The sequence below is a fragment of the Penicillium vulpinum genome (assembly GCF_028829585.1).
Source record: "Penicillium vulpinum strain IBT 29486 chromosome Unknown utg000004l_segment0_segment0, whole genome shotgun sequence".
Classification (NCBI taxonomy): Eukaryota; Fungi; Ascomycota; class Eurotiomycetes; order Eurotiales; family Aspergillaceae; genus Penicillium; species Penicillium vulpinum.
The window spans coordinates 1,267,543-1,280,499 of record NW_026643244.1 but is presented as its reverse complement, the minus strand read 5'-3'; the positions used below and the strand labels follow the sequence as shown (position 1 = coordinate 1,280,499).

Genomic DNA, 12,957 nt, shown 5'->3' with positions numbered 1-12,957 from the left:
TCCTGCTACCAAGCTTTGTACGTTAAATAGCAGGAGGCTCTTGGGGCCGGATGGTGCGAGGCGGGGTCCTCCTCGCCCGAATGCGCTATCCCATTTTGGACTAATGAGGTGCAGCCTCAAGCGACTCACCCGTTACTCAAAGGAACCTTCTCGTTGCCTCACTGAGTTGCGCAACAACAACCTAAAAGTCCGATGCACAAGATAAACCCCGAGCAGGCCCTGAAATCTTACAGTTACGATCTGGCCACCTAATGATCCAATCGCAACTGCTTCAAAATTTGCATATGCCAATGGGGTTGAAGATCCTGATTTTCGCAGCTCAGATATCTGTCCATTCAATCCTGTGTTTTATATTGGGATTCAGCAATATGCACTTCCAGATCGCCCAGCGGTGCTTATATATCATTATTGTCGACGAACCTGCTACAACTCTTGAAGACTAGATATAATATATTATAGTCTTCCGGGCAGAGCGTTGCATAAGGCTCGGAAGCTCTTGCCGGGTAACTACGACGATGATGATGGATTTTTGTTTTTTATAGAAACAAATTTGGGTTATATCCGGTAGTGCATCAGCAACCCAGATTAAAAAAAAAAAAAGAGGGAAAAAGGAAAAAGAATATGTTCTGGGTAAGTCCACGGGTGGATACGGAATTATCAAGCCACTCTAACGAGATCTAAGCTATCGACTGCGTGTATCAATGCTACTCCAAGTATAGAATGGCTCTCTCAAGTTTCCTTTCGCAATAATGTGATACTCATCCCAAATATCACTATGCACTTAAGCAATTCTAGCACATAGTAGTATCGGAGTCGTTATACACGTGACCGAATTAAGTAAGTGATCACCTGGCCATGCTGACATATACTCAGTGATACAGGGCTGAGCCTGCACTCATAAAGCGGCCAGATAGGCCAAGGCCCCACTCGGCAGTCCATTATCCCCGTACATTATTTACAGAAGTACGAAGTAGTAAGGGGTTATATTCGTTATTATGGATTAATTGACCATTATTCGATCATTAAAACCAAATATTCGTTATTATTTGGTTTATAACCTGGGTTTACTGTACGTACCTATATGTGCCAAGTTTAGGCCGCAAACAGTCAAAGATTATCAAAGAAAACTAAAGGCGAAACACTCAGGCAGAAACTACCGACAGCCCCTCTGACCTCCCCTAATTGCCATTTCAACCTCCCACTTCCTTTTTCTTACTCTTTCTCTCTTTCCAACTATTTTTTACCCTCTTTGTCTACAGATCGCTGGGCGATCTCCAATTCCTACGTCTACCTTTATTCCGCCTCTGCCCACGATTTTCCCCCTATCCGCTCAGCCCTTCATGTGTTCGATAGTATCACTACAACACAACCAGCGAATACCGAGTCAATTCAAACAGATTTTCAGGGCCGATAGTCCGTCTTAAACGACGGTTTACAACTATTTCCAGATCAGTCTAATAAACCAGCCCATATCCCCGCCACGCCAGTCATGTGGCTCTTTCGGGGCGCGCAGTCCGCAGTCTTCTACTATGCAAGTTGCACCCCCTGCGCCGAAAATGTCGATCGTCACAAACGTAGAAAAGATGCTGCCCGAGCCCAGCGGGAAAAGGAGAAAGAACGACGCAACAACGAAATCGTCAGCGACCAACCCCGTCCATTCGCACAGCCAACCCCTTTCAGCACAAATGTAGGGTGGCGAGAGGAAATCGCCCTAGGACCCGGTCCCCCAGCCCGTCGCGGCCACCGCAATGTTCAACGAACCGACAGCTGGAATACCGACCAGAGCTCACAACTCAAGAAAGACAAGAGTGGTGGCCTGATGCATCCAATCGGCGAGAAGTGGAAGTCCATGCGATACCAACGGGAAGATGAGCCTCTATGGGGACAACAAGAAGTCCGCGGATCGTCTATTGGATTCTCTGGACGTGGTCGTGCAGACCCGAACGAAACCTCCAAATACTATATCCCCCGCGTACCGCCTGTGAACGACCTCCACACGCCCATCGTTAGTGGCCCATGTAGCCGTGCCGAGACCAGATGGATGATCCAGCCGCTACCAAGCGCCCGAGTTATGGCTGGTAAAGCAGAAGCCACTGTCACTTCGCCGACTCAAGCCACTTATGGACCTGGCAGCTTATCCCGGTCTCCCAAGAACGTGATCAGGGAGGATGTGATCAAGGAGGATGTGATCAGGGAAAACGAGACCGAAAGAATCGGCAGCGAGACTGGTGACGGTGCTATCGATTACACTACTCAGAACCATCAACCTCGTCGGTCATCGCTGGCTCAACTCCGTATCGACTCCGATGGCCCAGACCCAGGTTTACACTCTCGATCTGACTCTATGTTCTCCACCACCAACTCGGATGACTCTCAAAGTCTTTCATGGAGATATCCCGACACTCCGGGATCCCGCCCTCAATCGAAAGCCGCAGATGACAGTGATAAGATCTACCGCCCAAATATCTCGAAGACTCTCTCCACAATGCATCGCGACAACAAGAAGGTCCAGATGCTACACCTAGAGATCAACGACGACAGTCGCGATGATATTGGCCTGGGTCAATTCCAGCCCATTCGCCCATGGCGTTGGAGCATGGACATCTAAAAAGCCTTTCAAACATTCTACAACACTCATCCTCGAAAACATCCTACCTCTCTCTTCCATTCATCTTCCCGGGGGTTTAGCAATACGGTTCAACAATACGGCGTTTGAAGCATCAAGATCAGCCAGCATTTGCCTTTTTGTTGTTTTATTTTCCCTCGATTCTTTAAGCATTTTTCCACGTTTGCCAAGTGATATCTGATATCGCGAAGCAAACATCCTCTCGCTGTCAGAACTTTATATTTCATACAGGCATGTACCTGGCTGGACCAGTATATAAAAAGCGGAATGCCTTCTATCGCCTGCCAAAGTTCCTCCGTGCTTCAACCCAACGGCAAGAGAACAGGCGAACACACAATGACAGCACTCATTTCTATCATTTTACATTCACTTTCCTTATTTCTTTTTGTCTCCCTCTGCATTTTGTGGCCCTTCAGACTTCTCTTTCCTATTCTTCTGCTTTCCTTAAAATCCTTAGATGTTATCTCTTTCTTGTACCATAATCACTCCCTCTCTCTACTTGGGTTACTAGTACATAGCGTTTTTTTTCCAACAATGCATGTTTTTTTTTCTTTTGAATATTGAATCAGAGTCGGCATATGACACATGATGTCCAACCAACAATGTCAAACAATATCCTGTAACACGCTTTCTGCTTCCAAGGATATATAAAGACAGTCTGGCTACTCAGATCAGTTCTCTCCTCTCATTTACTTATAGGAAATGCACATGCATGGTTGGGGACATTCTACCGAGAGCAATCTGTGGTCCAACGTTTATTTGAAACCTCCAGCGCCTTTGTCAGCGTTTCACCTAAAGGACCAGACAATAATTGAAATGGTCTCGCTTGCAATAAAAGTCGCGGCTTGCCTCACGCAAACCAAATATACTTACTTATCCATTCTACGTCAGGCCACGAGCATTATCTGAGGTCGTAACAATGAGATTCGCGAGGGTGAGCCAAAGATCCTCTCTCATTAATTATCGATACTATGTCTTAGTTCCACACACGAGAATTCAAAGAGTCCAGTATAGCCTCTCTAGAAGCCATTGGCGGATCTGGCAGCAGAGGATGTTTTTATTTACATAGTACCCTAGCAAAATGAAAACCGAAAAGAAATGTTATTCCGCAACTGTGGTTCTAGCCCGATTCAGCAAAAAAATGTATGCAACGACGGCTGCATGATTCGAACATGCGCCCGCGAACGGAATTGATTTCTAGCTGTTGGAATTGTTAGTGAATGTTTTTGTGGAATGGTGTATGAAGAGAAACGTACTCAATCGCCTTAGACCACTCGGCCAAACCGCCTTGGATGAAAGAGGGCCCCTTATTTAGCATTGGGTCAAAGAGCTGAGAAAGAATTGATAGATTCGACGGCGAAGAGAATTGATCTCTTAAAGACAGAATAATATCTGTTTATTTATAACCTACATAGAATGGATACAGTAGAGTTCAAACAAAACCTTTCAGCTCAGTGGTCCCTTACACAAGCTTACGGCCCCGATATGTCATGCTTGCGCCATAGAAGAGTGCAATATAACTATAATAGGACTGCATTTTTTCCTCGAGTACAGGCTGGGCACAATTTTTTGTGGTGGTGCTCGGTCGCGGTGTGGTGTGAGGATGTATATAAAGAATATGTATGCTTAAGGTGGACTACAATATTGACATTCGAATTTAGGCTAATAGATGTCCCATGCAACAAGTACAAGGGCTCGGGGCAGACTAGTCAATACCTTCTGGTCAAGCACATGGGGAAATCGTAGGTGTTTAAACATGACCCAAAAAAGGGATATACGGAGGGATAGCTTCTGAATTGGGCTCAGTACTTCTAGGTGCAATATCTTGTCGTGATACAAAGCCATTGCAGCTTACTACATATATTATTGATGTGAGAGCAAAAGGCCATGCAGCTATGCGTCACATTCAGCGTTAGATTTTCGAATCGACTTGTCTTCGTGATAAATGCAATTCAAATGCATAACAAAAATATCGTATGCAGAGGACATGTCTTTTTGATCTCGATGAAACAAGAGACCAGGGCACGAAAATTCCGGGTAGAACAGCTCAAAAAGAAAACAACGCGCCAGAGAGGATAGATCGCTGGATCTCCTCGGCGTTTCAAAATTATCCCAAATGCAAACAACGCCCCACCCGGCCACGCATAGCCTCTGTAAACCAGTAAACGGTCTAGGGAGTGCCGTATTCAAATGCTCGGAGCCCGCGGAGCACCAGCCAGGCCGCTCTTTGCTAAGTTCTATCCCTATTCGTTGTGGTTGCTAGATGGATGCAGGTATCGGGAGATATATAGAGAGATGGAGAATCGCATTTCGATCCCATCCTCCTCTAGTAGACCTTCTTCTTCTCGTCCATGCTCAATTGGCCGGGGCCCATGTTGACCAGGAGTACCAAACCACCACTGTAGAAGCTATTAGCGTTGAACGTGTTTCACCACTGGGGAGAGGGAACATACACAATCGACAAGATCTGGAAGAAATCGTACTTGGCGAAGTCCTTTTGCGGGTGGTGGGCATGCAGCTAGACGGAGTTTGTCAGTAACCACAGATACAATTAATTTCCCAGTCAACATACCGTCCAGAAGTTGTTCACAAACACGTTGAACAAGCTCAGCAGAACCACAAGAATGATAGCGCTCCACTTAGCCTTGAAGCCAACAATGACCATAACGCAAGCGACGAAACCAAACAAGCTAACCATAATGCGCCAGAAGCTCCACTCGCCGGAGAAAACGAATCCAACAAAGAGGAAGATCAGCAACACACGACCAGCGAACTGGACGTACATCTTCCGGTCCTTCTCATCGAGCTGGGGCAGACCGGCCGGGACGAACTTCTTGCGCACCCAGGAATCGGACAGGACCATAAGCAGACCGCCAACAACGCTCAGATTGCGAAGGAAGAAGTTCAAGTCGAAGATGAGACCATATCCAAGACCCTGTGTGATGACGACGGCGAGCAATCCTGCGACGGCGTACTCGGTGCGCTTGCGGGCAATGACCAGGAACGAACAGACCGACATGCAGATGACATTAAAGATAAGGAACAGATGCGTGATTCCCCAGGGAACTAGATCCAGCACAAGACGCGTTAGACAACCATACAGAGGCAGTGTGGGACCCTGGACCCTAGATCGCGCAGATCAGGGTCCACGAGCAAAGGTATGGTCTTACTGTGCCGGAAATCACGGAGGTAGAGGAGCTGGTCGCTCCATTGTGTAAGGATGCGGAGCGAGTCTTCGATAAAGGTCACTACGATCAGGAAGCGACCGATGGCAGGTAGGTAGCTAGAGAGCAAAAGAGCAGGGTGTTAGTGCATGCCTTTGAATCCCTTGTTTCGAGCTCGCGACTCGGATCACAACACAGGTAGAAAACGAAGATCATAACAATGGGTGAAATTGAAACGTACGGCTTCACTGGATCGGCCAAGGTGTCCAACCAGTCCTCAATCTTGCTTGTCTGCTCGCGGATCGAGTCCAGCGGACTTGGGTCGCTGGTAGCATTTGCGCTACTGGGCCCGCCAAACGGGTTCTGGTGGCCGAGGTTGTAGCCCGCAGTGCCACGAATTTGGGCCATGGCGGAAGAATAAAACAAAAAGAGATTGAGGAGAAGAAGAAAATGGAGTTGAGTTCTGACAGGTTGGTGAAGAAGAAGTCCAGGACAGGAATACCAAGGAGTCGTATACAAAGCACCTTCAGGCCACGATAACCGGAACTGGCCGCTAAACCGCTTTTGGAATCGTGACGACACAGACTTTAACTATGAAGATCTATATAGGCGTTATGAAGATTATTATTGAAAATTGTCTACATTCTATTGCACTTTATTTCTTTTGTTTTAGATCAAGCATTGATTATGATTTCATTGCAATACAGATTTTGCTAGCTAAACTAACAAAGAAAAAAACAAGAACTTGCAAAACACAGCGTCAGATCCATTCCCGCAATTCTGCTTTTGTTCCCGCAGTGCAGTTCTTCCTCCTTGCACAACTTGCAAGGGGAATCTACCAATTCCGCTCCTAATGCGTTGTGGCAACCTCCCAGACCCCCACTGTGAAGGGGAGGGAGAATGCTCGAATGATGTGACACCCCCAGAACGCCAAAAAAAATAATAAGAAAAAACAAAACAAAAAAGGGTAATAAATACATTTCAAGATGAAAAGAGAAAGATAGATAGAAAGACTTCATGACAAACGAAAGTGCTTACGCAGCCCAGTCAGAATCCAGAGGGTGACCCTTCTCACGCGAGCGCAAGATGTCGGGGAGGTAGGTTGGGGTCACTGTCACGCGTGGCTCAACAGGGGCAGGAGCAACAGGAGTGGACTGGTTCTCCGAGGCACTGGTCTCGCTGACACTCTCGTCGGTCTTACCGCCCTTCTTCTTGATCTGCTTCTTGGAGACGGTGGTCCACTCATCATCACCGTTGGCAGCTCCTAAGAGGCGCATCTGCTCCTCCTCTGAGGGAAGGTTCTGGGCCCACTTGGTAGGAGCAGGGGCAGCAGGGGACTCGAAAGTGTCCAGGAGGGTCTGCGAGGAAGTGGCAGGGACAGCGGGGGCGGGGCGGGATCCGCCATTGACCACGTTGGTCTTCACAGGAGCAGTGCTCTCCTTGGTCTGCCAGGCGTTGGTAGCGGGCGCGTTTGATCGGGCAGCCTCGCGGCGCTCAGCCTCGCGAGCGGTGTGCAACTGCTTCTCAAGCAGCTTCTTGCGTTCAATCTCAGCCTCCTGAACCTGCTGCTTGCGGGCCTCGTTCTTGAGACGCTGCTGGCGCTGCTTCTTGGTCTCCACCTCCTTGAAAGCCTGAACCTTCTGCTTCTTAGGCTGGGTCTCAACATTGCCAGTAACACGGAGCACAGATGCACCGGGAGCGGGGGCCTCCAGCATGTCGGAAACATATCCGGCCGAGGGGACAGTGGCGTTCACTGCAGGAGAGGCGGCGGGGGACAGATCGTCATCAGCCTCAGCGCCAGTGGTGGAGGAGGCACGGGTGTCGCTGGTCTCGAGCTGAGCAGCCTTCTTCTTGTTCTTCTTCTGGCTCTTTGTGGGAGCAGCCTTGGCAGGAGCAGGCTGGGCAGGAGCGTTGGTCTTGAGACCGGCCATGCGACGGGCCATCTCCTTGCGGTCGATTTCCTCGTCTGGCTTCTCATCCTCGGTGGTGGGGGGTGAGACGACGGTCTGCACCTCGGACTTCTTGGTGGCAGCAGGCTCGGGGGCAGGCTTAGACTTCCGCTTTGATTTCTTGGGTGCTACAGCGGCCTCGGTTTTCTCCACGGCAGCTCGAATTGCGTTGGCCTTGGGGGCTGTGCCATTGTTAGTGTAGTACCAGCCGAGGCCACCGGCCACGACGAGCAAAATTGCCCAGCTAATGTAGGGGTTCATGGTCATGGAGCTATGCACTCATAAGTCAGTACCATCAACGATGTCAAAGTGGTTGCAAACCTGAAACTTACTATTCAGCTAAAAGCTATGTGTGGGTGGAGGATGGGGTGTCGAGAGGGGAGGCGGGATCAAAGTTGCCGGATGAGAGGGTAGGACAATTGCGCACGCGCAATTTGAAATTGTCACGCGCCCCAAAAGTCGAGACGATTGCGCTCAGCTACAGAAGCTTTCCGTAGCCAGAGGGAAGGTCTTCAAGACGAGAATCGAAGGTGTCGGTCAATTGACCGGAGCTTGGAGAGATTGCGCGGGGGATATCGCGGGTAGGAGTAATGAGAATAGCGCAATAGCGCAAGTGTAAAGCAGGGATAAACAAAAGAAGAAGTGAAGAAGAGAGTAGAAGATGAGAAAGGAGGAAGAGAGCGAGGAGTAGAGGAAAGGGCAACCGTGGCAGATCCACTCGTACTGTGACCGTAATGGTAACTTACCAAGCCTTTAGTTTTCGAGTCAATTTGTTATTTCTGTACCTTTGACGACTTGGGATGTCTTTTGTTCTTTTCACTTAATTACTTGCAGTTTCTATATAAAATTGATTTGATCATCTACCTATCATATCCCTACTTAGGGACAAATGAAGAATGTGATGCTCATACGGTATGGAGATCTACCCAGCACTGACTGCCATACTGCAAGCTGTCATCATATATTTTGTATTGTACTCCATACCCGGGGAACAGTGCTCTGGCTAATGTCAAAAGTTAATGGCTCTGAGATAACTTTCACCTGAGAGTGAACAGGCCACGTCTCCGCCTCTCTTCTCTCCGCTTTTTGCTCTCAACCGATATCTTACTAGCGCGTTCTTGGTCGTAAATGGACCTCCTGAACGTTTATTTGTTCAACATTTGGATTGATCGATTTTCTCGGGAAGATTGAAGATTGCCGATCCGGCAGGGGATCTCTCTTCTAGGGTTTTTTACCCCTTACAGGAGGCCCTCACGCCCACCACGAGGTGGGAAGGAGTTATGTATCATGACAACTTGGTCCAATTGGTCTAAGTAATGCAAATGCCGTGAAGTTGAACCTTGGCCAATGAGTCTTAGACCTGCAGTATGCAGCGGCACCTTAAAGGGAGGCTTGGGATTGGTTCACGGGTCATGCACTCCTTAAAATAACCTGAATGTGTACTTTGTACTCCGTAAGTAGTCTCCGACATAGTTATCAGACTAGTTTCTTACCATTTTATGTCCTATTGGCTATATTGTACTTGTATTCTTTTTTATTCTCATCTTTGCATTTTCACTATTGTTCCAAGACTTTCCATATTGTAAGATTTCTTTGACCGGTTGATTACTAGGATCTAAGAAGCACGCGATAGAAGTAAAAGCTATAAAAGGTTGGAAATGAATGCAATTGAATTGAACAGTGAGCTTGTCTACTTCTAATCCGGCAAGAGTCCTATTTCCAGGTCTCTTGAGTGGCATCGAATCATAGCAATTAGAAAATCGTCAATAAACCCCAGAAACAGCTAGCGATATCGCAGGGGTAACCGATGAAGGGCATATTCGAACGACACCTGATCTCAAAATGCATGCTTTAAGATCTCACGCTTTTGCGCCCGACAAAATCTTTGTCAAATAGTTCAAAGTCATATCTTGAATCATCACAAAACTCCAAAACAACGCCTTTCAACCTTTCAAACTCCCTTTGCTGTATCTTTCAAAACCATTACAAGGCTCAACTCACAATAAAATTCTCCAGCAACATAATCGCCGACATGAATCAAAACACGGGGCTCACAACCAGCTCATCGGCCAGATACCCCGATACTAATTCGTCAATCGCATCTAGCATTACTCCCATCGGTATAGCAGCTCGAGGGAAAGAGATAACTGGACTGAGAATCTTCCAAACACCGACAGACGATATTACAGGGAGGCAGAGGAGCTCCTTTTAGCAATGAAAACCGACCAACCAACCGGAGGCGCGGACATGAAATATGGAGATAGAGAGGCGCAGCATCTCCGCTATTGAAAGCCCACATCCCCCAACGCCCCAATCGTCCTCTTTGTTCACGGTGGCAGTTGGCGAACAGGGACATATTTGGACTCGATTTGATCAGCCAAAGTTCTTCATTTGACTGACTAGGGCTATGCCTTTGCCACTGTGAACTATACACTCATCCCATCTGTGGTGGTAGAAGAGCAAGTGCAGGAGGTGGCGGACTCGCTGGGCTACCTGGTTGAAATGCAGCGTAACTAGACTTTGATCCCGAACGAATCATTCTGATGGGATACAGTTCCGGTGCACATGTTGTTACGCTGCTGGGAACTGACGGAATATACCTGGACAAGGCATGAATCAATATCCAGACTGTGCGGGCGGTAATCTTTCTCGACGGCTCAAATTACAACGCATTGGCGGAGATCACTGATAGTCCGGGGCCGGTAGCAGGGAGCTTGATCGAAGAGCTTGGCACTGATATGAAACGGCTGTTGAGCTATCGGCGGCTGAGCTGCAAGTACTGGTGTTGATTTCCACGTGTTCGAAGGTGAAGGATTGGAGGGCCATCTGCAGATCCTTCTACGGCTTGGCGATCCTACCTGTCCTGCAACATTGGTTATGATTAATTGGCTCAAGGTGCACGTTCCAATGATAATTCCAAGTATCTAATTACTTTGATCCCTCCAAAAGTGCTCCACACAGCAAACCTTAGCGAGCAGGCACTATCTTGTTACCAAATAGACATTTTCCTTATCCTAGGCGTTGAATCTGCCATCTGGTGGGGCACAGTGAGGCTCGGGTTGATACCGGCCGGCCCCGGGGGGTCGTTGGGGTTGGCAGTCGGGGGGCCGTCGGTCGCCGAGACCTGGACTAGTAAATATATATTTTTTCATACTGGATAAATATCATATCCCGAGCGCTTAAAATCGGCTGTAACGTTGTAGATATTTCAATAACAGTGAAGTCTCTAGTACAACCCTACAACCTGAAAGTGTCCGATATATTGCCCAAGACGGGTTTATAGCCAGACGAAACCCCCGCAGCCGATAACGTTGATAAGCTCCCACTTCTGTCATCCTCCAACTTTTGAAGGTCAACATTCACCATGGGAAAAAAAATTATTATTGATACTGACCCGGTATGCTCCTTCAAATTCTATTGCTATAGCTTCAGACTTAACCATAGCATAGGGCATTGACGATGTCCTCGCCCTTTTGCTGGCTCTCTCCGCCACACCGGAGGAGGTAGAGGTTCTCCTCATCTCATTGACATTCGGTAACATCGAGGTAGAGAGGTAAGTGATCGTTTCATTTGGAACATTACACTATCTGACCTGGTATACAGCTGTCTCCGCAATGCAGTGTCCATGTTCCACATTCTCGAGCGGGAGATGCAGTGGCGCCGCGAGAAGGGCAAGCCCGAAGGCTTCGGCAGCTTGAGAGCTTTCCGTCCTATATTGGCTATCGGTGCAGAGGACCCGCTTGAAGATCAGAAAATGCTTGCGGACTATTTCCGTATGTACAGCTCTACTATACTAGAAACGCCGTTTACTGACATCCCCGCAGATGGAACGGACGGACTTGGTGGTATTCACGCAACGGTATGTGAGCACCCATATAAAACTAGGCCTTTCCTATGGCCTAGAAGCAAGTAAACAATACTGACGTCGAAATAGCACCCACACCTCACTGCTAACAAGGCATGGGCTCACCTCTTCGCTAAAACTCTGGAGGGCGAGGGAATTAAGCCTGTCACTGAGTGCTCCGGCGCCGACGACCACGCTTTCACCCCATCCAAGCTTCCAGCACACAAGGAGATTCTAAGCGCGCTCCGCGATAACGAGCCAGACTCAGTGACTCTGGTAGCAGTGGGCCCGCTCACTAACCTGGCATTGGCAGCAGCAGAAGACCCCGAGACCTTCCTCCGCGTGAAAGAGGTAGTCGTCATGGGCGGTGCTATCAACGAGCCCGGAAATGTAAGCCAAGCCTTTCCCGGCCCTAGTATATATTGAGACAGATTGACTGATGTTAATAGGTGACACCACTGGGCGAGTTCAATGCGTACGCAGACGCAGTGGCAGCCGCGCGTATTTTCGCACTCACCTCACCTAACCCGCACACAACAATCCCACCCACAAAGAGCGACAAGCTCCCACCATACCCTCAAACCCTCAGCCGACAACTGACTCTGCGTCTTTTCCCGCTGGACATAACCCTCCGCCACAACCTATCGCGCGGTCAGTTCCGCGAGGCCATCACACCTCTTCTGGCTGCCGGCTCCCCGCTCGCCGAGTGGGTGGATGCCTTCATGGGACACACCTTCCGGACCCTGGAGCGTCTGCACCCTGGCCATGTTGGCGACGATGCTCAGCTGAGTCTGCACGACCCTGTGTGCGTCTGGTATGCGTTGACATCCGATGACCCGAAGTGGGTTTACGCGGCGAACTCGCCTGAGGATATTCGCGTCGAGACCTTGGGCCAGTGGACTCGTGGTATGTGTGTGGTTGACCGCCGTAACCGTCATCGTATCGAGGGTGAGGAGGAGAGCTCGAGTGACCATGGTCTCTGGCTGAGTAGCCGTGCTGGTAATCGCATTTGGCGCATGGATGGGTCACCTGTGGAGGGTAACTTTGGTCAGGTCATTATTGACAGGCTCTTTAAGTAATCGCAGTTTTATAGATAATGGGGAACATATCTGATGGGCATAGACACGCATAGTTGTTGATTTCTATAGACTGAAATATATTTTTTCTTTCGGGCTGAGAATATTCTCCGAGTAATCTCGAACATTCTTTGCTGTGGCCAACCTATGTTTGGGTAAGCGAATACTGGCGAGTCGTGGGAGTTGGTCCGTACCCCTGTCATGTCAAGCCATACATAAGCCCTATGCACTACAACGCGGGAGGGAATCAATTGTGACGTGAAGCTTGCTTTTTTTTTTCTGCCTTGGAGCATGATTG

The 12,957-nt window shown here is 48.6% G+C and overlaps 4 protein-coding genes across 4 annotated transcripts; 2 read left to right on the top strand and 2 right to left on the bottom strand.

Moving 5' to 3' along the window:
* Positions 1 to 1,489: 1,489 nt before the first annotated feature.
* Positions 1,490 to 2,608, top strand: N7479_009042 (uncharacterized protein; the record flags this gene model as incomplete). Its single annotated transcript, XM_057256735.1, has 1 exon — positions 1,490 to 2,608. The coding sequence occupies one exon, from the start codon at positions 1,490 to 1,492 to the stop codon at positions 2,606 to 2,608; it is 1,119 nt and encodes a 372-aa protein (XP_057104193.1).
* A 2,344-nt stretch (positions 2,609 to 4,952) lies between these two features.
* Positions 4,953 to 6,198, bottom strand: N7479_009041 (protein ERV29; the record flags this gene model as incomplete). Its single annotated transcript, XM_057256734.1, has 5 exons — positions 4,953 to 5,025; positions 5,080 to 5,144; positions 5,199 to 5,692; positions 5,797 to 5,909; positions 6,032 to 6,198. 5 exons carry the CDS (start codon positions 6,196 to 6,198, stop codon positions 4,953 to 4,955), a joined length of 912 nt encoding a protein of 303 aa, XP_057104192.1.
* Positions 6,199 to 6,824: 626 nt separating this feature from the next.
* N7479_009040 (uncharacterized protein) lies at positions 6,825 to 8,000 on the bottom strand (the record flags this gene model as incomplete). Its single annotated transcript, XM_057256733.1, has 1 exon — positions 6,825 to 8,000. One exon carries the CDS (start codon positions 7,998 to 8,000, stop codon positions 6,825 to 6,827), a length of 1,176 nt encoding a protein of 391 aa, XP_057104191.1.
* A 3,103-nt stretch (positions 8,001 to 11,103) lies between these two features.
* N7479_009039 (putative nucleoside hydrolase) lies at positions 11,104 to 12,662 on the top strand (the record flags this gene model as incomplete). The annotated part of the gene is made up of 6 exons (XM_057256732.1): positions 11,104 to 11,136; positions 11,189 to 11,292; positions 11,343 to 11,512; positions 11,564 to 11,598; positions 11,674 to 11,973; positions 12,033 to 12,662. 6 exons carry the CDS (start codon positions 11,104 to 11,106, stop codon positions 12,660 to 12,662), a joined length of 1,272 nt encoding a protein of 423 aa, XP_057104190.1.
* Positions 12,663 to 12,957: the final 295 nt, after the last annotated feature.